Source organism: Triturus cristatus, chromosome 2_1 (assembly GCF_964204655.1).
Source record: "Triturus cristatus chromosome 2_1, aTriCri1.1, whole genome shotgun sequence".
Taxonomy (NCBI): domain Eukaryota; kingdom Metazoa; phylum Chordata; class Amphibia; order Caudata; family Salamandridae; genus Triturus; species Triturus cristatus.
This window is the reverse complement of record NC_140581.1, coordinates 227,669,541-227,693,989: the sequence shown is the minus strand read 5'-3', so window position 1 is coordinate 227,693,989 and position 24,449 is coordinate 227,669,541. Positions and strand designations below refer to the sequence as shown.

Here is a 24,449-nt window from a genome sequence, read left to right as displayed (position 1 = left end):
CCGGGCTCGACCAAGTGCCCAACAAGACGTCAGTGAGGGAATCGTTAAAGGGAAGCAGGGGCTACGACGAAGTGGAAGCCGTCTGGAGCACCTCAGGGAGGAGATTAGTCTTGAGGGCCACCGTAGGAAGATCGAGGTTGAGGACCTCAGCGGCCCGACGGAGCACCATCGTGTAGGAGGCGCCTTCCTCCATAGTAGGTGGGGGAGAGGCAAACCCCGGGTCAGAAGAGACCTTGAGGTTACCGGCGTCCTCCAAGTCGTGCTCGGAGTCACACTGACGGGCAAGAGGGTCCTCGGACCCCTCCCAGTCATCCTCCACCTCTGTTGCAGGGGGAACGGACCACGGCGGCAGAGCTAGAGCCGGAGAAGGAACATACGGCGTCGGTAACGGCACCGGCCGGGGCCGAACCGGCGCCGCGTCCCAATGCAGATCCCAGGTAGGAACTAAATGGTCCTGGAACCGGGGTAAGGGTGGGTCAAACGGCACCCACTGCGGCGCTGGAAGCAGGGCCGAGGGTGGCGCTGGGGCCGGAGCCGGCAGCGCTGGAGCTCAGGGAGCCAGACCCAACAGCGCAGGATCCTGTGGCGCCGAAGCTGGATCCGCCGGCGGCCCAACAGGATCTGGACACGGGGACTGCGGGGCCCGAAGGCGCGCCGCAGGGAGCCCGAGGCCTACAAAGGCGGTCCATGGTGGCAAGAAATTATTGCACCTGTTCGGGAGTCGCCGACGGACCCGGGTAAGGCTTGTAGGCCGCGGGACTCCCAGGCTCCAAAGGAGCCACAGGGACAGAACCCCTGTCCCCCTCGTCCGCATCCGAGGACCGACAGGGGGACGTCAGAGAGCGAACACGCTTCTTCGACTTCTTTTTATGTCGTCGCTTACCGGAATCTGAGGGCGAAGACTTGGAGCCCGAGGAGCAACGACTGCGGCCCGCGAGCGTTCCCGGGAGCGGGACCTGGAATGGCGTTGGGACGAGTGCCGGACCTCCAGCAGCTTCCGGCGCCGCTCCCGCAAGGCCTTCGGGGCCATGGCCCGACAGTCCCGGTAGGACTGGGAGTCATGGTCGGTCTCCAGGCAGTAGAGGCAAACATTGAGGGGGTCCGCCACCGACATATTGCGACGGCAGGCCCCATAAGACTTAAATCCAGGCATCCCTATGTGCACCAAGGAGAAAAAGGGGAGACAAAAGTCTCAAAAGTGTAGTCACAAAGTGACTAAGGTACGTGCTCTAACCGGATCTGCGCTTGTCTGGCGCGGAAAAAGAAAGAACTAATGTCAGCGCGCAAGGGGGGGGCGCCCAAGTAGTCTCCGTGACGTCATCTCAGCGCTTACGACGCCAGCGACGGACGTGGAGCCGCACGACGCCACCTTCTGACGCGCAGAGGTACTGCTAGTAAAACTTTCCGGATCCAGTCTGACGCCTGGGGATTATTCTAAGGTAAGGAATCTATCACTAAAGTGTTTCTTTCAGATGTCAAGCATTCACCTCTTCTCCAGAGATGCCAGATGAAGGCGTCCCTTCTTTATCTCATACAACGAAATCTGGAAGACTGATGCAAGCAACTCGACGACTTATCGGGAATTATAATGTGTATATATTTGTTCGTACTTTTTATTTAAAAAAGGGGGAGATGTGCCCTGTGTCTGTGTATATTAGACCTCTAGTGGTCCTCGGCAGACTACTTAAGAGTACTACGTAATCAGGTGGGTGCGGTTGGGTGTGGTTAATAAAGTTTGTGAGGCAATGCGTTCAGTTAACGGTTGCATGCCGAAGAATAAAGATGTGCATAGCAGAGCTCCGTGAGTGGTGTGGTCTGTTACAAGCTCCTGAGCTGGGGAGGACACTACAAGTAGTGTCATAGAACACAATCTAAATCTGTGATGTTGGCATCCAGGTCAGACTTTTATGCCAGATGTTTAGGATATCTATAAACGTTTATTTACATTAATGAATCTAAAAGAAGCTCATTTGGAATGGATTGGTTATCCTGGAAAACTGGCTTGCGGTTCCAGACATCCTGGGCCTAAACATTACCCCTCAGTCACCTTTAACTAGATCATGGTGTCAAGGGAATTAAAAGGGAGGCCGACATGGAGTGCATAATCGCTGTGCACAGGCCGTATTTGTATTATATATTGCCTACATCACAATGCTGAAAATTGGTTTTGCAGTCCATTGGCTCTTCCGAAATTATGCAGTATACCTACATGTGCCAGACTTGTTCAACCGAAATGCCTAACTGCGCTTCGCACTCCGCAAACCCACTCATGTATTCATGTGGCATCAAACAACCTTAATTTCACATAACGTCGACTTTTTTTCCTTTGCAGGACAATTTCACTTTGGGAATGAAAATAAACAGAAACCCAGTAAGGCGCAGTAAATTAATGACAGTGTCTGTATGCAATCCCGTGCAGTTTATGTTGTACTACCAAAGGACCAGGCAGGATAGTGGGAGAAAGACAAACAGAGTTGCCCAGGCATCAATCTTTAATTTAAGTTCTCTACTGAATTTAGGATGGTTCTTGTGTGGGAACCTTTGTCAGGATTGATAAAAAAAGATCATAGACATTGCATGCTTACAAATGCCTCACATAAGTCCATTTTCCTCTCTGTGCACCTACTCAAGCGATGAGATACTCAATAATAATGAAAAAATATACACAACTACAAACATGCCTTGATCAGAAGTGCCTTACGTACTCATTATTTGTTTTTTATGTCATTAACCAAAATAGGTCATTCGACCAAAGCCGCAATCACGGACGGTAGCTGCAGAAGAATGCTGATGGATTTACCATGTTAACATTACAAGAACCCACCATATGTTGCTGTCTTGAAACATTTGGAATAAATTGCACTGGTTCCCTTAATTGTTAAAGGAAAACTGCATTTATTTTTTATGGAAAAGTACTTCCCCTTTCAAACCTGCGTGTAGTTGTAGCTATTTTGAGAGAGTTCACTTCCTTTATCTGTCTGAAGCTCTAGAGCAAAGGATCAAGCTCCTCCCCCTTCGATAGGGGACTGACCATCAGCTGACACATCTGCATGAAAAATTATCTTAGGAGATAAAGCAGTGCCCACTTTCTGATCGAAGGTGCTTTAAAATCAGGTCTGATAAAAAACCCAAATCGATTACAAGAATTTGCACAGAGAAGTAGCTCCAACAAGAGAGGTGTCTGAAAATGCTTAAGTGTACATGACCAATATCTTGTAAAATAGAGGATGGCAAGAAAGTGTAACAATTAGGAAAGGCACCTGCGTAGGGCATTCAGTTAGGCATAATACCAAACAGGTTCCCTACAACGCCACGCACCGCCGTAAGAAATGTATGTAAGTATTAACAGCTCATGCAAATATTCAGTGGCTATATTCTCTGTACTCACAATCAGCGAAGTGAACTGATGCTCCCCATTGGAATCTGATGTGATCTGTAGTCTCCTGTTCAATTCTTCGGACAACTCCAAAGCAGTGGGTCGAGGAACTGGAGATGAAGGGGGCGGAAGAGACTGAATTGAGGTATCCCCGCTGATGCTCCCTTCCTCTGAAATAGTCTCCCATGGCTGAAAACAAGGAACAGCAATATCTTTTGTTACTTCTTTAGGTGTCATATCGCTAAACCTTAACATGCACACAGTACATTATTCTTTCGATAGCATCCAAATAACAACAGGATTTACTTTTACCTAGAATATAAAATGACTGATCGTGTAAGTTTAGGAACAAGGGACAGGTAGCTGGGATAGATTTTCTAAGTTGTTAATGACTTTCAATGCTCTGGACTGCCTGATCCACCTTTAGAGTTCCAAGGTCTCTTGATCGACGAGGGGTCAGACTACCACTTCAGCCAACAATTAAGGCAGAGATCAAGTCTTAACAGCAAAAGCAGCCTTTGATTAACGTCATATTAACACCCAAGGGATAGGCTTGCTCTGCCAAGTGTTTGTTCTGCCAGCTGTAAAAAATTCACAATGTTGCTAGGTGCCTTATGCTGTTAGAAGGACATTCACCACACCCTCTCCTAAATCTCTGGCTTCTATTGCAGGACAAGGTCTCATTTAATGCAGTACAAAAAGGGAAAAAGACACCCCCAATTCAATGCACTATATCAGGAGTTAAATACAGATATTAATAACACAATACTTTTTTATGTAGAATGAATCAAATGTTTCTCTTCATTTATGATCATAATCAATACTTTTTAACATTGTAACTTATCCATAATGCTTTAACCAAAGAGAACAATATCACCCTCAGACTAAAACTCACAATACTTACCGACTTCATACATACCCCTCATACCAAATACATCTTCCAAGGACTCATTAAAACTATCTTATACCATGCCTCAATGACATAGAAACCAACATGAATCCAAAGAAAGTAAATTGTCCCCAGATACTATGCATGGTAAAAGTTAATCGTCATACTTTCTGAAAAACGAATGGCCTGAGAAACGTTTACAGGTCTATGTCGGGCATATCTTTGCAGATTTTCTTGTCTGGCTATTCATGCACTTTAGAACATGTGATTATCAATGTCTGAGTACAGGGTGTTCCATTGCCAAGTCAAAGAGGCAGTAGTGCAGGTGCAGGCACGTTTTGGTGTAAAGTGGCCAACTGATGACAAAACTTCTTCAGGGCACAATATAGAAGTTCCAAAACAAGATATATGCCGGGGAAGAAAGAGAGAGGGCCACAGCTCACTGGTTCTTTATTCTTATCAGGAAAATCCAAAAATACTTGTTCACAAAACCAAATGAATGCAGAATATGCAGGATCAATATCATCAGATAGGCCAAGGGACTTCCTGTAGACAACTGTCAACACTAAATTGACTTGCAGCACTCCCCTTCACAGTAACTGAAACGTGGATACAGTCGTCCCCTCGGCGGCAAAAATGGACGGCGGTGCGAGTGTTTGCCAATTTCGGTATACTTTCTCTCCCAGATATGCCAGATTCAAACCTCATTCCCATCGGGGATCATTTTTATCCTGCCCCTCCATTTTCGCGACCTCAGGGAGGACTATATCCAGGTTTCAGTTACAGAGATGGGTAACAAAGTCAATTTAGTGTTGACAGCAGTCTACGGAAAGTTCCTTTGCCAATCTGATGATATTGATCCTGCCTATTCTGCATTAATCTGGTTTTGTGAAGAAGTATTGCTGGATTTTTACTGTGATGTGTTCCTTAATTTGAAATTGCTGGCACTGCAAAACTTAGCATGCACTTCTCTGGGGACTGCATGCAGCTGAAGCACTAGCTACCATGGGCTGAGCAGAAATTCTCTCCGATCTGAGTTTTGACTTAGCCAGCAGAGTGGGTTTATAGAGTTGGTAGATGTGCTGCACCCTATCCCAAATTATTGATCCGATTTCTGATACTATCTGTACAATCTGACCAGTAGGTTCCTACCAATGACCAGAAAGGATGATCCCAACTCAACAGTTTGACTGTTACATTCAGTTGCTCCCCACTGCTCATTTAAATATGATTAGTTGACCTTGTATTACTTAAAGAGACACTTGACAATCAACAGATCAGGTATTAAAAAGGTGCCCAGAATTTACCTATATTCACCAAGGACTTGGATTTTTGTCTCATACCAAAGACACACTTGTTGAGAAATACATGTGAAACAGTAGTCACCACAGAGTGGTAGGGTTCTACCCAAAGCACCTACTGCAGGCATTCCGCAATATTTTTCTGTTGAAAATGCACAAACTATCTATTCCATTAAATGCCTCCAAAAGTACGAGTTATTTACCTTCGGTAACGATGTATCTGGTAAAAGACGATTCTAGCCGCAGATTCCTTCACGTAGAATTATCCCCAGGCGTGAGACTGGATCCGGAAACCTTTTTGTCACAGCATCCCTGCGCGCCGGGGGCGGGGCGACATCACACGACTCCGCCCAGGCGTCGTTCGCATACGTGACGTCAGCGAGGTCACATAAGACCCGCCCCCGTGTGCCTACGTCAGTTTTCTTCGGAGAACTTTTCCGCACCACAACACGGAACCAGCAGATAAAAAAACTGTGGAAGCATGGGAACAGTGTGCGAAGAGCAGAAACATTGGCAAGAAGCGGTGACTAACAACACCACTAGAGTAGTGCCAATACCGCAGAACCCAAGGGCAGGGAAAGAAGAAGAACAAGCAGAAACCTGCGCAGTCACCCTGCCAGCACATAGACAGCCTCCATGGCACACGTAGTAACACCCCCCCCCCCCCATCCTGAGCAAGGAATGGGACCAGTCCCAAGGCAGACGGGGACAACAAACTTCCAAGCCACCCCAACCTAGAGGGCAACCACCCACAAGGGACAAGGGCAAGACCTGGCCAGATGACCCTTAAGCAGAGGATAGCAATGGAAGGAAGGGAGGGGAGGGAGGACAGGGATAGAAGCAATCCCCCCCAAACTTGGAGTAGCCAGAGCAGCAGGGCACCGGAACCCCATCCTCCAAAGAACCAAAGGAAGAATGAACTGCCCCCAGACGGAGTCACCCGTCAAGAACAAGGAAGGCACTCACAAGAGACACAGCCCCCCACCGGGAGGCGAGTACTGAAGACCAACCCAAGGGTCCTCGCAGAATAGGGGAGGAAGGGCGGGCCGTGAAGGAATCTGCGGCTAGAATCGTCTCTACCAGATACATCGTTACCGAAGGTAAGTAACTCGTACATCTGATAGAGACTAATAACCGCAGATTCCTTCACGTAGAATAGATACCCTACCAATACTAGGGTCTGCGAAAGGACCCCACCAGCCAATGCAGAACAGAGGGCCCCACAGGGGACCAGATCTGTGGACCAGGTAGAACCTCCCCCTGCCAGGCCAAGGGAACCCCCACAAGCAGAACCCCACCAAACCCAAGGGGATGTAGGAGGGAAAGAAGGCTGAAGAGGCTCGTACACTCACAGCAGATGAACCAAGGGCAAGGACTGAGAGGCCGAAGCACCCCACTCCCCCACAAGGCAACATAGCTTCCGCCCAATGCCAAAACAGGAAAGCAGAAGAAGAAGAAGCAGCCTAGAGGGCCCAAGGAAACCAGGGAAAAGAAAGCAAACTCACTCCAGATGGAGAGCAGCCTGCCAGCCAGAACAGCGCCGGCAGTCAAAGCCAGAAGCAAGAAGAAAAGCCCGAGGCCCCAGGAAGGCCGAGTAGGCGACGCCTGGCAAGGGAGAACACAGGATCATCCCAGACCTCAGGACAGGAGCAGGGAGAGGAGGAGATGCCTGGGCCACCACTACGAGCACACGACCTAAGGAAGCAAAAGCAACCTACCTAAACGCCATGGAGAACAGGCACCCGAAGGTGACCAAAACCCTCCAGCAGAGCGCAAGCCATATTACAGCTACCACTACCCCACATAGGGTATGTTCAGTCCCAAGATATGGGAACCCTCTTTGGAAGAACTTCCACAGCAGAGGAAAAAAACAAAAAAGCCACGGGGAAAAAAACACCCCCCGCTTAAGGCTTGACAAGCAGCCCAAGCAAAGCAGAAGGCCCAATCACAGGGCCCAAGTCTGCTCAACAACTCCTGCAGAACCCACACACAATCAATACAAGGGCCGTCCAGCAGCCAACAATGCCAAAGGCCCAAGGAAGGACATAAACGGCCAAAAAACACACTCCACAACCAGAACAGCCGGCCTAAGAAGGCTCACAATCAACCCAACTCAGAAGTCACTGAGGAGGGGACGGAGGAGGAGGAGGAGGATAAGGCGGAGGAGGACGACGACGGAGCCCTGCCAAGAGCCTTTTGATGGCAGAGTCGGCCGGGGCATGGAAAAACAGGCTGCCATCAAACGGAAGGTCGATGAGTTGCTGCCGAATATTCTCAGGGAATACTCCGTCCCGAAGCGAAGCATGGCGACGGAGAGCGACTGAGGAAGCCATGGCCCGGCCCAGCACCTCTGAGATGTCCGGAGCGGAAGAATAAACGCCGCAAGCTCCCGGCCATCCAATGCATGATGCAGTAAGTCCACCTGACCAGACTCCTGGGACGCTGCAGATCCCAGAGACTCAGCCTAGTCCCACAAACAGGAGGAGGCCCTAGCCAACACACACAAGGTGTTAAAGGCCCCCAGGGCCGCGCTGGTCGAGGCAAACATGTTGCGTCCCCAAGAGTCCAGCCAGCGGGCCTCTCAGGACGGCGGAGTCAACAGTGGCGGCAGGGAGGGAAAAGCAGTCCGCAAAAGGGAGCTGGCGGCGAAGGGGTGAAGGGAAAGACACGCCAGGTCACGCGGCGCCGGGAGGTGCCGGTGCAGAAGATGCTGAAGCACCGGGTCCCCTGAGGCAGGACGCCTTCAAGCCCCCGTCAAGGAAGAAAGGAGCGAACCTTTAAAGGGAAGTAAGATTTCCTCCCACCAGAGCTCTGGCGGAGGACCTCCAATAGATGATCCGGTTTTTCACTTTCCAGCAGGTCACCCATGCGCAGAATGCCCACCGCTGTGGACACCGCGTGAGCGCAGGCCGCACCCGCCTCCGTAGGGCCCCGCGGTGGAGAAAGCAGCTCCTCCGTGGGCGACGGCTGCAAACTAAGGCGCCCGTCCCCGAGGCCAAGCGGGACGGGCAAGGGCCAGACCTGGAAGTCAGAAGGAGCCGAAGAATGAGGGACCTGCCGCTCTTCTGACAAACACTTCTGCATCAGGAAGGGCAGGGAGACGCCCTTCGATGCCGGTGAAAAAGACACCACACAGCAACCAGTCTCCGGGGAGGACGACACCAATATACAGCCTGCCTCCGGAGAAGGAGCGTCCGAAGACGAATCCGCGGTACGACCCCTGCGCGGAGCCATAGAGTCTGCTGCCTGAGGAAGGACGTTGGCACCATCCGGTGTCCCCGGACAAGGTACCTTCAAGTCACCCCGCACCGGAGAGGAGACTGGAGTAGAGCTGGAGCCGCACCGGCCCCTGGGCGGCGCCGGAATGACGCCAACCCGACCCCCGCCGAGGTAGCCACCAGCGTGGAGGAACGAGACGGGCCTGGGGAGTGACACGAAGCCACCCACCTGCCGCGGCCCAGAATGAGGTGAAGATCGCTCAGCGACCTATGTGGCTGCGCCAGGGATGATCCAACCACCGACTCGCCCTCCGACGAGGCAGCCGCCTGTGGGGAGGGACGAGAGGGGCCCGGAGAGGGACGAGGGGTCCTCCCTCGACCTAGAGCGGGACGAGGAGGGTCCACCGACCCCTGTTGCTCCACATGGTCCAGCTGCTGCCAGCGCCGTAGCAGCGTCACCTCGGCCTTAGACAGGACCCCCTTGTCAAAGGAACGAGAGGGGCTCGGGGATGCGACCCGAGCCCCGGCGACCTACCGCAACATCACAAGAACCCCCGCGGGAGTTTGCGGCAAGGCAGAGACGCCGTGGCCTGAAGGAGGTGCCCCAGAAGAGCCACACCCCAACAGCACCACATCCTCCAAGCCTGGATCTGAACCGGCCGGGGCCGGAGCCACCGGCGGCGCCGCGGAGGGCCCTGCGCAAGGAGAGGGATCCGCCGACGCCCCAGGAGGGGAAGGAGGAGGAGACGCCAGCAAGGCCTGTAAAGCCGCCTCTTATGTCTCCATTTGGACTCTCGACGCCCCAACACCGGGAAACGGTGGATAGGACGACACACAGGGCCACATCACCCACGGAGAGTCCATGCCCTCGGTAGGCCGGAAACCAGCCCCCAGGGACAAACTGCGACACTTACCCACCTGGGAGCGACGCTCACGTGACATGGGAGAAGGGCAAGGACGACGACCACGGCCTTATCTGAAGCCGTCCGCCGAAGCAGACCGAGGGGAGGACGTCGACCTGGAGAGACGCGCCAAGAGAAGTTTCATCTGGCGCTCCCGCCGCGACTTCAGCTTCAACTGTTGGCACGCCGCACAATCTGCGGTGCCGTGATCCTCCTCCAAACACCACATACAAATGAGGTGAGGGTCCGTCACCGACAGAAGACGCCCACAAAACGTGCAAGTTTTAAAGCCCGAAGGCATTCGCACACTGTTCCACCAAAGGAAATGGAAGAAAAAGGGGGCCCTAAACCGGCCCGTAGCAAGGATCGGATCCGCGTTGCACGCGGAAAAGGAAAAAACGGACGTAGGCGCGCCGGGGCGGGTCTTATGTGACCTCGAGGACGTCACGTCGCCCCGCCCCCGGCGCGCAGGGATGCTGTGGCAAAAAAGTTTCCGGATCCAGTCTCACGCCTGGGGATAATTTTACGTGAAGGAATCTACGGCTAGTAGTCTCTATCAGATACACAAAGCTAATAGGGCATTTCTCACCCTTGAAACAATAGTACGATATAAGAAAATACACCTAGAACAGGGTTGTGCAATGTTAGTTCAGGAAGGATAGTAGGGGTGTGTAATTGTTATAGCCCAACATCCAGGACATATGTTTGGGGTCAAGGACAACAATTTTATATGTTTATTTTATCCTTGGCACAAGTATGCCCAACCCCTTGCAGCACAAACCCTTTCGCTGTCAGATTACAGTACCACATTATGGATCAGGGAAGAGCACTGTCTGCAGCTAAGATTATATTTGCATCCATATGTTAATGCTGTTTGAACTTGTATCTATGGTTCATTAATACAAAGCCTTTATTATTAGGGTGAGGGCTCTAAGGAAATGTAAGTTCAGACTGCACTACTGACAGTGGTTCCAATGTAAAAATGTGTACGCACGTTTGAAAAGTTTAATAACCTGAGGATACGTATAATGCTTCCGGATGATCTCTGATTTGATACAAACATATGCAAAAGTTTAAATGAAAGTGTGATGATTCTTTGCTTCAAAATAAAATGTTCATAAAAAATGCAACTAGTTACTAGATACAAAACATTTTGCTAAACTACTGTGAAATGTTGGGTACCATTTCTTTGAAGCATCATTTAGTAAAATGTGTTGATGCATGCTGGCATTTCCAAAAAATATACATAATGGAAAATCAGTGTAACCGGTTTCAACAAAATTATAGTAATCGTAACAATAAAAAAGCATTGGCAAAGCCAATAGGTAGCACATTGATGGTCAGCTATTTGATTTTGTCAATGTGTGTCTTGTTTTGACATGGTTTTTGTACAACTTTATTGTTGTGGGAGCGGCCAGGCTCTCATTATTATAAAAAACATTGGCAAAAAGTAAAATATTTTTGGTCTCAAACCACACATTGCCACAGTAGTTCCTGGCACTGAACAAAATTACTTTGTGTGTCGACATGCTCCTTGTGAAAAAGTAAAATGCTGTCACTCACAGTGAAGCCAGCTGGTAGAGAGAGACACAATAAAAATAAAAAAAGTCTTGGTTAACGCCAGACCTAATTAGGGGCCCAATTCTTAAAGAAAGTCGAAAAAGTAAAGCCACGGTTTATGTCCTTGCAGTAATGAAAATTAACAGCTTTCATGAGTTCTCAAAAATTTACAGAAGTAGGTCAGGAAATCGTACTCCTAGAAAATACATGTGAACTGCATTTTAGCATGAGCAAATAAGCATGTTTAAATTTGCTCACGCAAGAATCTTTTGAGAGGTAACAAGTTCACTTTCCCACCAACCACTTTTTTCCCCAACCATGGCAGAAGTTTTACATCTGCCCTTGCCAGGAGTACATTTCCAAGCTGATGAAACCCATAAAACGTGAGTCTGGTGGCTTAGGGAACTAATGTGTCTAGTAAGGGGCCTGTGTTCGACCTCATGGTTACAGGTTCAAATCCAGGCGGGTCCACACAGCCTTCATTCTTTCTGAGGTCAACAAAATGAGTACCATTGAGTTGAGTAAAAAATGAACATCTGTAATTCAGCACCAAGATACCCTTGGGTGAACGTGTTCTTTACAAATGCACATTATGTTAAGCTGGGAGGTTTGCACAGACTCAAAAGGACATTCCAGCAATCGGGAACTATTGCTTACCGCTACCTCCTGCCCCAGTATGCAGATCTACAGAAGGGTGGCAAGTACTCAAACTCTATTGTGGTATGAGATCTGGCATAATCAGAGAGGCTTTTATCAGAGCTCTTATATAATGAGATTGCTGCCATAATTTGCAGCCGCACTACATAACGCCAAAGGGAGAAGGAGCTTTTGTTACAGGACAAGTAGATTTATGAAGTAACCTGTCTCATGGACAAGCAGATACTTTATTAAATTTCACACCCCTGGATAGATTTTCGGGCTTACATTAGTAGTATTGTTTAGATTCACAGCATCAAAAGGTATCTTCTGTGGAAATCCTATGAATCAGGCAAAGGTTTTCCTAAACCTACTAGACATATATTCCTTTTTCAATGTGTTTTAAAGGGAGTGAGACGAAGCATTCTTTTCAATGATCCTACTTGCTTTTGACCACCTGGTCAGTAATCCAAACTGACCAGACAATTTCAATATACAGTGTAGAGAAAGTACTTGTCTATGCTCGGAGCATATCAAATCAAAGAACATACAAACTGATCATACAAACACAGTTTATGTTACTGTTATGCATTTTACGGACAATTGATTAAGGAAGGCGCAAGTAAATATAGACTTAAAAACGACTAAATTTAAATTAAAAATTGTAGAGTGTCCATTGATTCACTTGTCTCAAAAAAATTAAATAAGAGTCCATTTCGTTTTTCTTTTTGCAAAACTACAGCTGACACATTTTGAGCTCAGTTAGTTCCACTTCTTCAGGGCTTGCTTCCAACCACATGATATCTTTAGTGTTCAGACTCGGCTGGTTCATGTAGATCAGGCAGGGTTTATACCCAAACGAAATACAGCCGGCAATGTCCCAGCCTGCTCCATGTTTTAGAGGCCGAGACGTATATATCGCATACTGCTGCCGTCGTCTCGGTAGATATAGAAAAGGCCTTTGACAGCCTGGAATGGCCCTATTTATTCCAGGTACTGCGTACCTTTGGGCTGGGGGAACGTTTTGTGGCTTGGACGGCTTTGTTATATAGGGATTCCATGGCTCGAACTAAAACGGAAGGTCTGATATCACCTCCCTGTGCAGTGGGTAGGGGGACGCGCCAGGGGTGCCCTTTATCACCACTGCTGTTTGCGTTGGCCAGAGAGCCGTTGGCTGCCCATGCCCGAACGGGAAGTTGGTTCAAGGGACTCCAGGTACACGACGATACCCATTATATAGCCCTTTATGCGGATGACCTCCTCCTGTTTTTAACCGATACTCAGGGGGAGCTGGTGGGAGCTAAGAGACTGCTTCGATGTATCGGAGACTTGGCAGGACTAAAGGTGAATTGGTCAAAATCATGTCTTTTTCCCGCCTCCAAGACAGCTGAGGGCCCTCGATATACGGAGGAAGTACAGTGGGAATACACTTGTATAACATATCTGGGGTCTCGTATTTACCATGACCGCAAAGATCTGGTGGAGGGCAATATTGGTAGAGCTGTGCGAGGTCTTCGGGGCAGTCGTTGCCGCTGTCCCTGATGGGGAGGGTGGCGCTTCTCAAAATGGTGGCACTCCCCAGGTTGCTGTATTATTTTAGGACGCTTCCGGTTTGGATCCCTGCGTCAACGTTTAAGAGACTCCAACAGATGATAGCGGGGTTTCTCTGGAATGCTGGCAGACGTCGGGTAGCTCTGCATACGTAGATGAGGCCGCGGGGAGAGGGAGGGTTAGCGGTTCCGGATCTGGAGTCCTATTATTTAGCCGCTCAGCTGCAGTGGTTGACCCAGGCGGTGGCTCGAGAGTTTCCGGGAGTCGGAGATGATACGGGGGGGGGGATTCCTGCCTACCTGCTATCTAGGATTATTTTACAACAGCCGATTCGTCTTGGGAATATCTCTAGTGAGGTGCAGACCTTTCGCTTGTGCTGGAATAGGAGTCAGCAAAGGGCGCGGATCACTTGTCCATATGCGCCAGAGATCCCGCTATTAATGTGCCAGCAGCTGCCACATGGGGGCAACTGGTCGGCGCTGACGGGGTGTCGTGATTCGGGATTGACAGCTGTAGGAGATTTCTATGAAGGCAATGTTCTGTTGCCCTATGAGTCCATCTGCAAACGTTTTGGTCTTCCTCGCGGGGACTATCTGCTACATGCGGCCTTGGTGTCGGCTATTAAGCGACGGTGGAAGGGAGGGCTATCCGAGCCGAAGACATCCATGGCTTGCCAATATGTGGTGCTGGCGGCTGGAACCATTAAAGCTGTCGCATGTTTATATCGACGGATGACCTGCGAAAAGCTGGCGTCCCTTATAAGGCTGAAACAGCGCTGGGAGGAGGATATTGAAGGGGAAATACCTGATAAAATATGGGCTGAATTGCTCGAACGTCCCTGGAATTGCTCCAGGAATGCTCGTTTCCAACAGATCCAATTTGTTATTTTGCACAGGGCTTTTTCTTACTCCAGTCAAAATCCAACACTATTTTGACACACTCGCGGCGCCCTGCCCCCGATGTCACGAAGAGTGAGCTGACCTCCGCCATATGCTGTGGAGCTGCCCTCGGATTAGGGCTTACTGGTGGGAAGTATGGACGCTACTTTGCGATGTTACGGACAGGGAGAGTGAATTTGGTATAAGTCCATGTTTGTTACACTGGTTTCCCCACACTTCAAAGACAAAAATAACTAGTAAATTTATAGATCTAGGGCTGGTACTGGCCAAGCGGGAAATTACTGCTAATTGTACGGCGCAGCGTGGGCCGAGATTGCAGAAGTGGAAGGCGGAATTTATTCGGTGGGCAGAATGCGAAGCGGTTATTCGGCTGCAAATGGCTACCCGAGCTCATAGCGATAGGGCATTGAACTCAGCCCGAGCCTGGGGAGCATTGGCAGAACTTTTGAAATCCGCGGACTCTGATATGGATGCAGACTCGGAGATTAGAGAAACACAAAACCTGCCCTCCCCTGAGTCTGGTTAGAATGGTGATGAGCAAAAAAGACACTATCTCAATTGGGCTTTCAGTGGTCCTGTGTTGGGAAAGTCTAAGGTGTACCTTGCAAAGAATTGAGTGCCTCGTTATGTATCCAGCCAATAAGTCATGCCGGAGGAGTTGTGGGAAGGGGGTGGAGGGAGGGGGGAGGGGATGTAACATGGTACAGGTTTTAGGTTTTGTGTTAGTTTTCTTGATTACGCTATGGAGCTTCTGAGTACATTTCTTGTTATTCATATGCTCCCAATATATCTTCATACGGAAATATGATGGTGAAACTTCTGGATTGTACTCTGCAAAGTTTGCAGGGAGCGTGGGTACTTCTACTTGTAAACTATCGGTTACAAACGGACATGATTGTACAAGGAATACTGTACATTACAATGTTTTACGTAGGTGAAGGCTCCGGATTGCATTGCTACTGAGAGATATATGATGTTAATCAATAAACATATTTTACAACAACAAAAAAAAATGATATCTTCAGTGTTCAAGCACTTAGAGAATTCCTTCCAGTAATTATTACAGTTAAGGGACCACAATCATCTAAATATGAGAAACAGAATAACCATTTATCCACTTTTTCATCTTCAAACTTTATATTTTAGGCACTGAATTTCAAATATAGAAGAGGTCTACGAGAGGTCATCCACAAAGGATTAGCCGTTCCTTGATCAGGAGGCGATAAAACTAATTAAAAAGCTGCAACTGTGCCCTAGTCTAGAAACCACTTATCCTTTGTCAAACGCCATTTATAGGCCTCGTCTGCACTTTAAATATAGTGAGTCTAAAATACAGAGGTTGCTTTCCCTTCCCCCAATGTATTTTAATCATACTTTTGAGCTCAAAAGAAGGTTTTCTGAGTTCTGCTGCTTTGTCTGTCACACAGTGAGAGGTGCAAACAGTCCCCGAGCCTCAGTTGCTTATACACAAGGTACCAAACAGCAGATATTTGCAAAGGCTAGAGTTGCAACATTGAGATGGCCTCACGTAACTTAAGGTTAGGATACCATTAACTACTATCATAACCACAAGCAAGATACGGTTCTAAGAAGAATATGGGTAATTTACATATTAAAAACTAAACAGTCAATCTGGAAAAAGAGCAATCTATGAGTTGGTTTCTTTGAAACAGTAAATGACATTCATCTTAGAAAATATCTACTGAACAGTTTAGATCAACTACTTTCTCTGTAATGGCATGCTGTGATTTTTTAAAGAAATGAAATAAACCATCTCTTTAGTACTCAATCTAGAAGAATGAAATTGTATATAAACCATTTGCAAAGCTGTTGTGGCCATTGGGTCTGCTTGCTAAATTGGTTGATTTGCTTCAGAAGACATACAAGGGCTAAGGGTTCAGTTGTCTATGTATGACTAGCTCCTTAGCACACCTGCTCAGCATGAATTCCATCCATCTTATACCTCAGCATTTCACTCACAATACAGCCGGACGTACCAATGACACGGACTTGATTTTTTTTAATCAGTTTGCATGTTGCACTCAGACTTCAAATAAGGTTCACCTAGAATTAGCTACATATATCTGTCAAAAGCCCTGGTCTAAACGAATTTCCTGGCAATGAGTCTAGTATTTCTCTGCATCTAGAATATGTTACAACATCTATGCCAATTTAATAGTTTAGACACTGACTGGTCAGGCAGTTTTTCTCTACCCTCAGTGGAAAAACATTGTTAGCTGAGGTTAACGCAGAGTCAAAAGGATTCTACTATTTCTTTATATAAAAAAAATCTGAAAAGATAATAAAGGATGTTAGTCTAGACAAAAACAAAAAAAGGATTGTGGAAGGTGCCACAATCACAATACATAAATTATTGCCATCAACCAGAGATGCAGATATAACAAACGTAAGATGATCTAGTCAGAAACATCCAGAGATTAAATTACTGCTTATAACCATAGAATGTCACTCCCTCAACAAGGGCAGTGCACTGTCATTTTAAGGCAAACAGAAAGGTACATCCATAATAATCGGCTCCATTTTTATAGTCATGCCAAAGATACATTCCTTCAAGGAGGAGAGGAGGCAGGAGGCAATTGTATTGAACCAACACACATCAGAGCAGCACTACGTATGGTGAGGAAAGTCCTCATCTTGTTTTAAATTTAAGCATTGTTCGCTTTTGTTTTTTATATGGGGGAAAGACCTGTTATTTAAAAAGCGTACTTAAACCTTAGCGATCTTGCTCACTCTTGGGGAAGCACTTGTTTGTAATTTTAGAAAGCGTATTTTAACTTTAGTGATTTTGCACACTTTGTACATGAGATTCTGAGACCCTTTTTTCTGTGTTTTTCTTTTGTGTTCTGTCTCCGCTTCCCAGGTCCAACGCCGGCCTTGCTGCCATTCGATTGGAGAGAAGCGCACACACCTTTTGTTCGCAGCCAATCAGCATCTCTGTTGTTTTGCCCTCTGGGAAAGGGCGGGGAACGGAGCCTCATGCGCCGGCCAGCTATTTAAGCCCATGCTGGGCCGGACGCGCAGCTGGTGCGCCGGCAGCGTGCCTAAGGGGTGCCAAAGGGAAGCCCGTCTGCGCCAAGGCCGTGACAAGGACGGGTTGTGCCGCCCAAACTACCCAGAAAACACATCTTGCTGAGGATTTGAAAAATTTAAATTCTAAGGTCATTTGTAAACATCCTATTTCTCCTGATATAATTTCAGGGGCATGTTCCTGCTATAAATGCAGGCTCAATCTCCCCTTTGAGCTATCCACTGGCATAAACAATCTAAAATCTAAATCTGGGCTGATTAGTTCCAGTGATGATGGCCAGCTCAAAGGAGGGTTAATCAATGCTAGATCTATGGGCAAACATAGCCAAGATATTAGAGATCGTATATCAGAACACCAACTGGACTTACTTTTTGTTACAGAGACTTGGTTAAAAGACTGGAGTAGTCCGGATGTTGCTGACTCCGTTCCACCTGGCTATGTGATACACAGGAAGGAGTAGTTTCTTACCTGTAACTCCAGTTCTGTAGTAGGGGTATCTCTGTTATAGTCATAATCTATGAATAGTCCCGCCCATGTGCGGGGACCCCGGAGCAATCAAAAATATCTCTTAAGCTGTCCTGCGTTTGCAAACCTGCAAAGACACTTAAGAGACAGACAAAATAATACAGCCTAATTACAAAAAGGCTGCACTGACCAGCACTTCCTCTGAAGTGAACACAAACGCCAAAAATAAAGTTCAAATGTCATCTTTATTCACATCTGACATCCTCCTTTATTATCACACACTCCCTTCACCAAAATCACTTTAAACAATAGAGAGGAAGGGGTGGACAGACAAGCCCTATAGGCTGTCATTATGTGTCTGCTAAAGGGATACCGTGAAACTCTCCAGAGACCCCCGGTATCCCAGGATGCACAGCCAAGACAAGTTACTTTCAGTTCTTTTTGAAGGTGTATTACAACAGGCCTGATACTATCAGTTTACTCCACCGGGGAGGAGGGCGGGCGCTTATGACTATAACAGAGATACCCCTACTACAGAACTGGAGTTACAGGTAAGAAACTACTCCTTCTGTAGTAGGGTATCTCTGTGTATAGTCATAATCTATGAATAGAATGGCTAGCCCATCCCAACCAACAAACGGCGGTGGAGTAAAACCACACACCAAGAAATTACTGTGCAAACAAATTCCTCAGCGAAGCCCGTCCAACCTGCGCATCTGCCCTAGCATCAGAATCCAGGCAGTAATGCTTTGTAAACGTATGGACAGACTTCCAGGTGGCAGCCTTACAATGTCAGCGATTGGAACATTCCTAAGCAAAGCCGTAGTCGCTGCTTTGCCCTTAGTCGAATGCGCTGTAGGCTTACCCCCCAACGTCGTATTAGCTTTCTGCTAACAGAGCTGAAGACAGGACACAATCCATCTGGAGATGGACCGTGTTGAGGTAGCTAGACCAGTTCTTACCGAACCATAATCCACAAACAGTAGATCCGACCTGCGGATGCCTTTTGCCTTATCGAGATAGAAGGTCAACACCATACGCACAGCAAGTGAATGGAGAGACCTCTCCGCCGGAGAGAAGGGATGCTGGACAAAAATGTAGGCAAAGTTATCATTTGATTCACATGGAAATCAGATATCACTTTAGGTAAAAACTTAGGAAGAGTACGCATTACCACTTTAGAAGCATGGAATACAGTATACGGCTCTTGACAACACAGAGCCTGAATCCCACTTACTCTCCCGGCTGATGTAATAGCCACAAGGAAAACAGCCTTCCAGGACAAATACTGCAAGGAGGCCTTATGAAAAGGCTCAAAAGGCTCCCTCATTAATCTGGACCACACCACATTCAACTCCCATGGTGGAGAAGGTCGTTTAACAGGGGGGAACACCTTACGCAAACCCTCCAAAAAAACTGTAACCACAGGCATTTGGAAAAATGAGGTTTGGGAAAGGCCCGTTCTATACGCAGTCAAAGCTGCGAGAAGAATCCCGATAGACTGAAAATTAAGCCCAGATTGAGCCAACTGCAGCAGATAAGGCAGAATAACATCTTCTTTACAGGATGTAGGGTCAACGTCCTTTGCCCTGCACCATAAGCAGAATCTCTTCCACTTATAGGCATAAGAATGTCTCGTAGACGGTCTCTTTGCCTCTTTCAGCATATCCATACAGTCCTGAGGCAGGTTCAAGTGTCCAAATTGCACTAACTCAGGAGCCAGGCTGCCAAACTCAAGGACGAGAGATTGGGGTGAACCATCAGTCCTCCGAACCACGTGAGAAGGTCCGGCCGACATGGCAGGCGCCTGTGTGGAATAACAGACCGGTGCAGAAGGTCGGTGAACCACCAGTGCCTCGACCCCTCCAGAGCCATCAGGATCATCCTGGCTCTGGATCGCGACAGCTCGATCAGCACCGCCGAAATCAGGGGAAAGGGTGGAAAGGCGTAGAGAAAGCTGTTAGACCAGCTGATCCAGAGAGCTTTCCCCCAGCGTCCCTGGTTGGTAGTACCTGGACACGAAGCCGCAGCCTCTGCTGTCTTCTGCCCGAGCGAACAGATCGACATCCGGAGCGCCCCACTCTGCGAAGACGTCTATCAGCACGTCGCCGTTTAGCACCCACTCGTGATTCTCCTGAACGAGCCTGCTGAGCGCAACGGCTTGGGCATTCTGCACTCCCAGCAGATGGAAAGCCGTGATCGGTAGGTTCCTGGTCACCAGCCAATACCAGATGGCCTGCGCCTCCCGAGACAGCATGCGTGAACGGGAGCCCCCCTGCTTGTAGATGCAATACATGGTAGTAGGATTGTCCGTCTGAACGAGCAGGGAGTCTGCCTTGAAGGAGGGATGGAACGCCTTCAGGGCCAAGGGTACTGCCCTGAGTTTCCCCAAAAATTGATGTGGTAAGTCATCTCCGTCTGCGACCATACCCCCTGTGAAGAGGGCCCGACTGAGGAGATTGTCCCCCGAACACCACCACTGCAGCGACTGAAGAGCATGCAGAGACAGCCGAAACGCGTCGTCACAAGCCCCTCCGATGGAGCGGTCACAAGGGCCTGAGCCTACCGAAGGAGTGACAATCGTCTTTCCTCCGAAGGAGACACGCTTACGGACAGCGTAGAGATGGAGGCCGCCACGTACTATATGCACTGGAAACTGCGCCGGGACCAACTTGGACATGGCGACGTGCCACCCCAGCTTGTTCAAGAGAACGCACGTCTGGAGGGAGTGCGCTTGCGCTTCTGAGAAGGAGTGTGCCCTGCCCAACCAATCGTCAGAGACGAGACCGGCCCCACCGTTGGGGGGGGGGGGGGGGACGGGGGGGGGGGTAATAAACATGAACTCGAGCCTTCCGAAGAATCGAAGAGCGTCTCCCCTCCGAAGGGCACACAGTCGGTGAGCCACGACCGACCTCGTGAGGTCGGTGCGGAGGCCCAAACGAAGTAAGAGAGAGAGAGAGAGAGAGAGAGAGAGAGAGAGAGAGAGAGAGAGAGAGAGAGAGAGAGAGAGAGAGAGAGAGAGAGAGAGAAAAGAGAGAGTCCAAGTGAAATGCAGGCGCGCTTCCTGAAAGTAGCTGCCTTGACCAACCAGCCGTTCAGAAACGGATAGACAAAGCCACTGTGACTCTCATATGCGCAGCCACCACGGCCTAGCGTATGGAACATTCCGAGGTGTCGGCTGCAGGCCGAAAGGAGGCACAAAGCAATGATAATGGCCGTTGCCCACTGTGAAAAACAGGAACTCGCGATATTTTCCCCGCTGCATAGCCAGTCACCCTGAGGAGGTTGAGGGGAAACCTAATGCAGAGACCTCCACCGGAACGTACTACTCTTTGATCCCACGAGGCGGCTTGTCGCCCGCCGAACATGGGTCCAAACTCGGTCATGTCTCCCTTGCACACTAGAGGGAACAGTGAGTACCATCCCTTTCCAGTCCGTCCCAGAGGAGCCAAGTCTATCTTCCTTTACTGGAAGATGGCGATTGAGGTGGAGGGAGCGCTGGAGGGAAAACGGAAGAGTCGCACGGCAGTCAGCCCCAGAATGACTCAATGGCGGCCCGAGACCGCAGAAACAAATCTGGGAGGCATAACGCCGCTGGAGAGGACGGACGGCCTTAAGCCGTTCTCCCTGCCCCTCCCAACCGTCAAAACCTCAGCCTCGGCCTTCATGCGGGCCACCTCGCTATCCGCATGGGAGCACAAGAGTTGCGGCAGAGAAGGAGAGTAAAAACACACTGCTGTGCTGCAGGCTGCAGAGATTCCGTCGAAGACAAGAATGTCGCCGTAGAACAAACCCACGGCAAAGCCCGGGATGCGCCTGAAGCGAAATATCTGCTGCAGAGCCTAAGAATATATAGCCGCAAGCATCATGCCCTGTAGACTATCCCTGTCTCTGGGCAGGAGATCCACACGGCGGTGAAGGAACGCACACAGGGATCACCACAACGGCCCAGCCAGAGGACAGGAGAGCACCTCTCCCTATTCACGTAAGAGGCCCCCTGGCATGCCTGACCCGAGAAACTTCCATAACGGTGACGACGGGACCTTATGGAAGACAGCGGATTCAATGGGACCGACGCCCCCACACGAGACCTCGTGCTAGGGACATCAAGATTCCACGGAGGTTGGGGGGGTCGCCGGCCGAAGAGCCACAGGCCCCCCGGTGAGTGGGAGATGAGCCGGAGAGAATTCTGCGGCATCCCCGTGGTATCACCCGTGGGGGCGGAGCAGGAGGCGACCAAGATGGTGAGCCGGTACGCAGACACTGCTAAGCGAGGGGACCAAAAATCCCTCGCTTCCGAGAGGACCACGTGTAAGTAGCCCCAGACTCCGAAGGGTTCCTCGGCGCCAGCTCAGCATCGAGAGTCGACGCTGCCGGGAAAACGAAGTCCCCGCCTATGATGATAGGCCCACAACAGAGCGAGGTCCAGAACGGGACCTAGACATCGAGCGCCAGTAATGACCCCTCGACGTCACCCATGGCATCCCCACTCCTGCGACGTCATCAGCACTGCGACGGCACCACCACAGCGGTGTCGCACCTCCTTCACTGCACCTCGACGTCGAGCATCACCGCGCCTCGACGCCGATCGACGTCAAGCATCACTGCGCCGCGACGCCAAGCAGCACCTAGACGCCACGCATCGCCTCGACGCCAAGCAGCGTCTCGACGTCAAGCATCGTCTCGACGTCAAGCAATGCCTCGACGTCAAGCAATGCCTCGACGTCAAGCAATGCCTCGACGTCAAGCAATGCCTCGACGTCAAGCCTCGGACCAACGTCAAGCATCGCACCGACGGCAGGCATCGCACCGACATCAACATCCAGCATCAACGGCAAGCGTCGACATCAAGCGTCGACGTCAAGCGTCGACGTCAAGCGTCAGCGTCAAGCGTCGACGTCAAGCGTCAGCGTCAAGCGTCAGCGTCAAGCGTCAGCGTCAAGCGTCAGCGTCAAGCGTCAGCGTCAAGCGTCAGCGTCAAGCATCAGCGTCAAGCATCAGCGTCAAGCATCAGCGTCAAGCATCAGCGTCAAGCATCAGCGTCAAGCATCAGCGTCAAGCATCAGCGTCAAGCATCAGCGTCGACGTCAAGCATCAGCGTCGACGTCAAGCATCAGCGTCGACGTCAAGCATCAGCGTCAAGCAGCGGCGTCAAGCAGCGGCGTCAACGCCAAGCCTCGCCGTCAGAGTCGAGCATCGCATCGCCGTCGACATTTCTCGACGTCATGGCTCTCGACGTCATGGCTCTCGCCGCCATGGCTCTCGCCGCCATGGCTCTCGCCGCCATGGCTCTCGCCGCCATGGCTCTCGCCGCCATGGCTCTCGCCGCCATGGCTCTCGCCGCCATGGCCCTCGCCGCCATGGCCCTCGACGTCATGGCCCTCGACGTCATGGCTCTCGACGTCATGGCTCTCGACGTCATGGCTCTCGACGTCATGGCGTCGAGGTCCACTCCTTGACGTGGGCCTCTTCTTGGGTCGACGGAGAGCATTGGCGTCATCGACGTCGCCGTCCTTGATGCTGACCGGAAAACGCGTCATACTGCAGGCGCGTTCCTACTGGGGAAAGCCCCCCGAGGCCACAGCATGGGAAGTGGCAGAGGACCTACCCTCTCCTTACCCAGGGGCTGAAGAAGAAGCCTGAACAGACAGGTGTCAAAGACATAAGACACAGGCAAGCACAGAAGACAAACTCTGTGAGCTTCAGCTTTGGCCTTTATGTCCTACCGCAGTCAAAGCACTTGCTCCGATTGTATAGAGGCAAGCAAACTGCAGAAATTCTGCCAAAAAACCACAGCAGAATGTAGAGAAAGGCCAAAGACGTCGAATGAAACTTCAAATCCAGAAAAAAAATCACTCAAAATGAATAAAAGCTCAAAAAAATGAAGAGCTAATGCTCCAGGGTCCTGCTAGCAGGAGCCGGAAAAAAGAACTGAAAGTAACTTGTCTTGGCTGTGCATCCTGGGATACCGGGGGTCTCTGGAGAGTTTCTTAAAGGCACGGTATCCCTTTAGCAGACACATAATGACAGCCTATAGGGCTTGTCTGTCCACCCCTTCCTCTCTATTGTTTAAAGGGATTTTGGTGAAGGGAGTGTGTGATAATAAAGGAGGATGTCAGATGTGAATAAAGATGACATTTGAACTTTATTTTTGGCTTTTGTGTTCACTTCAGAGGATGTGCTGGCCAGTGCAGCCTTGTTGTAATTAGGCTGTATTATTTTGTCTGTCTCTTAAGTGTCTTTGCAGGTCTGCAAACGCAGGACAGCTTAAGAGATATTTTTGATTGCTCCGGGGTCCCCGCACATGGGCGGGACTATTCATAGATTATGACTATACACAGAGATCCCCTACTACAGAAAGATCGATTTGTAGGTAGAGGTGGAGGGTTGGCTATTATTGTATTGCCTGTACCTATTTTGAGCTCGATACTATTAAAGAAGCAGAAAGCCTAGGCTTTTGCCTATCCCTCAATGCCACTTCATGTTTTTCAGGTGCCCTTATCTACCGGCCACCTGGCCAAAGCACTAAGTTTGTCGATTCACTCAGTGATTCATTGAGTTATCTTCTTCTTAAATATGCAAACTTCCCACTTTTAGGTGATT

At 49.5% G+C, this 24,449-nt stretch overlaps 1 protein-coding gene across 25 annotated transcripts in view; it reads right to left on the bottom strand.

The window, feature by feature from the left end:
- Positions 1–24,449, bottom strand: part of NEDD4L (NEDD4 like E3 ubiquitin protein ligase) — a 1,669,848-nt gene that overhangs the window by 538,904 nt on the left and 1,106,495 nt on the right. For all 25 annotated transcript variants that reach the window (XM_085630299.1, XM_085630340.1, XM_085630265.1 and 22 more), the window contains one exon: positions 3,389–3,565. In XM_085630299.1, coding sequence (XP_085486425.1) covers positions 3,389–3,565 — 177 coding nt within the window. The remainder of the gene's footprint in view (positions 1–3,388; positions 3,566–24,449) is intronic.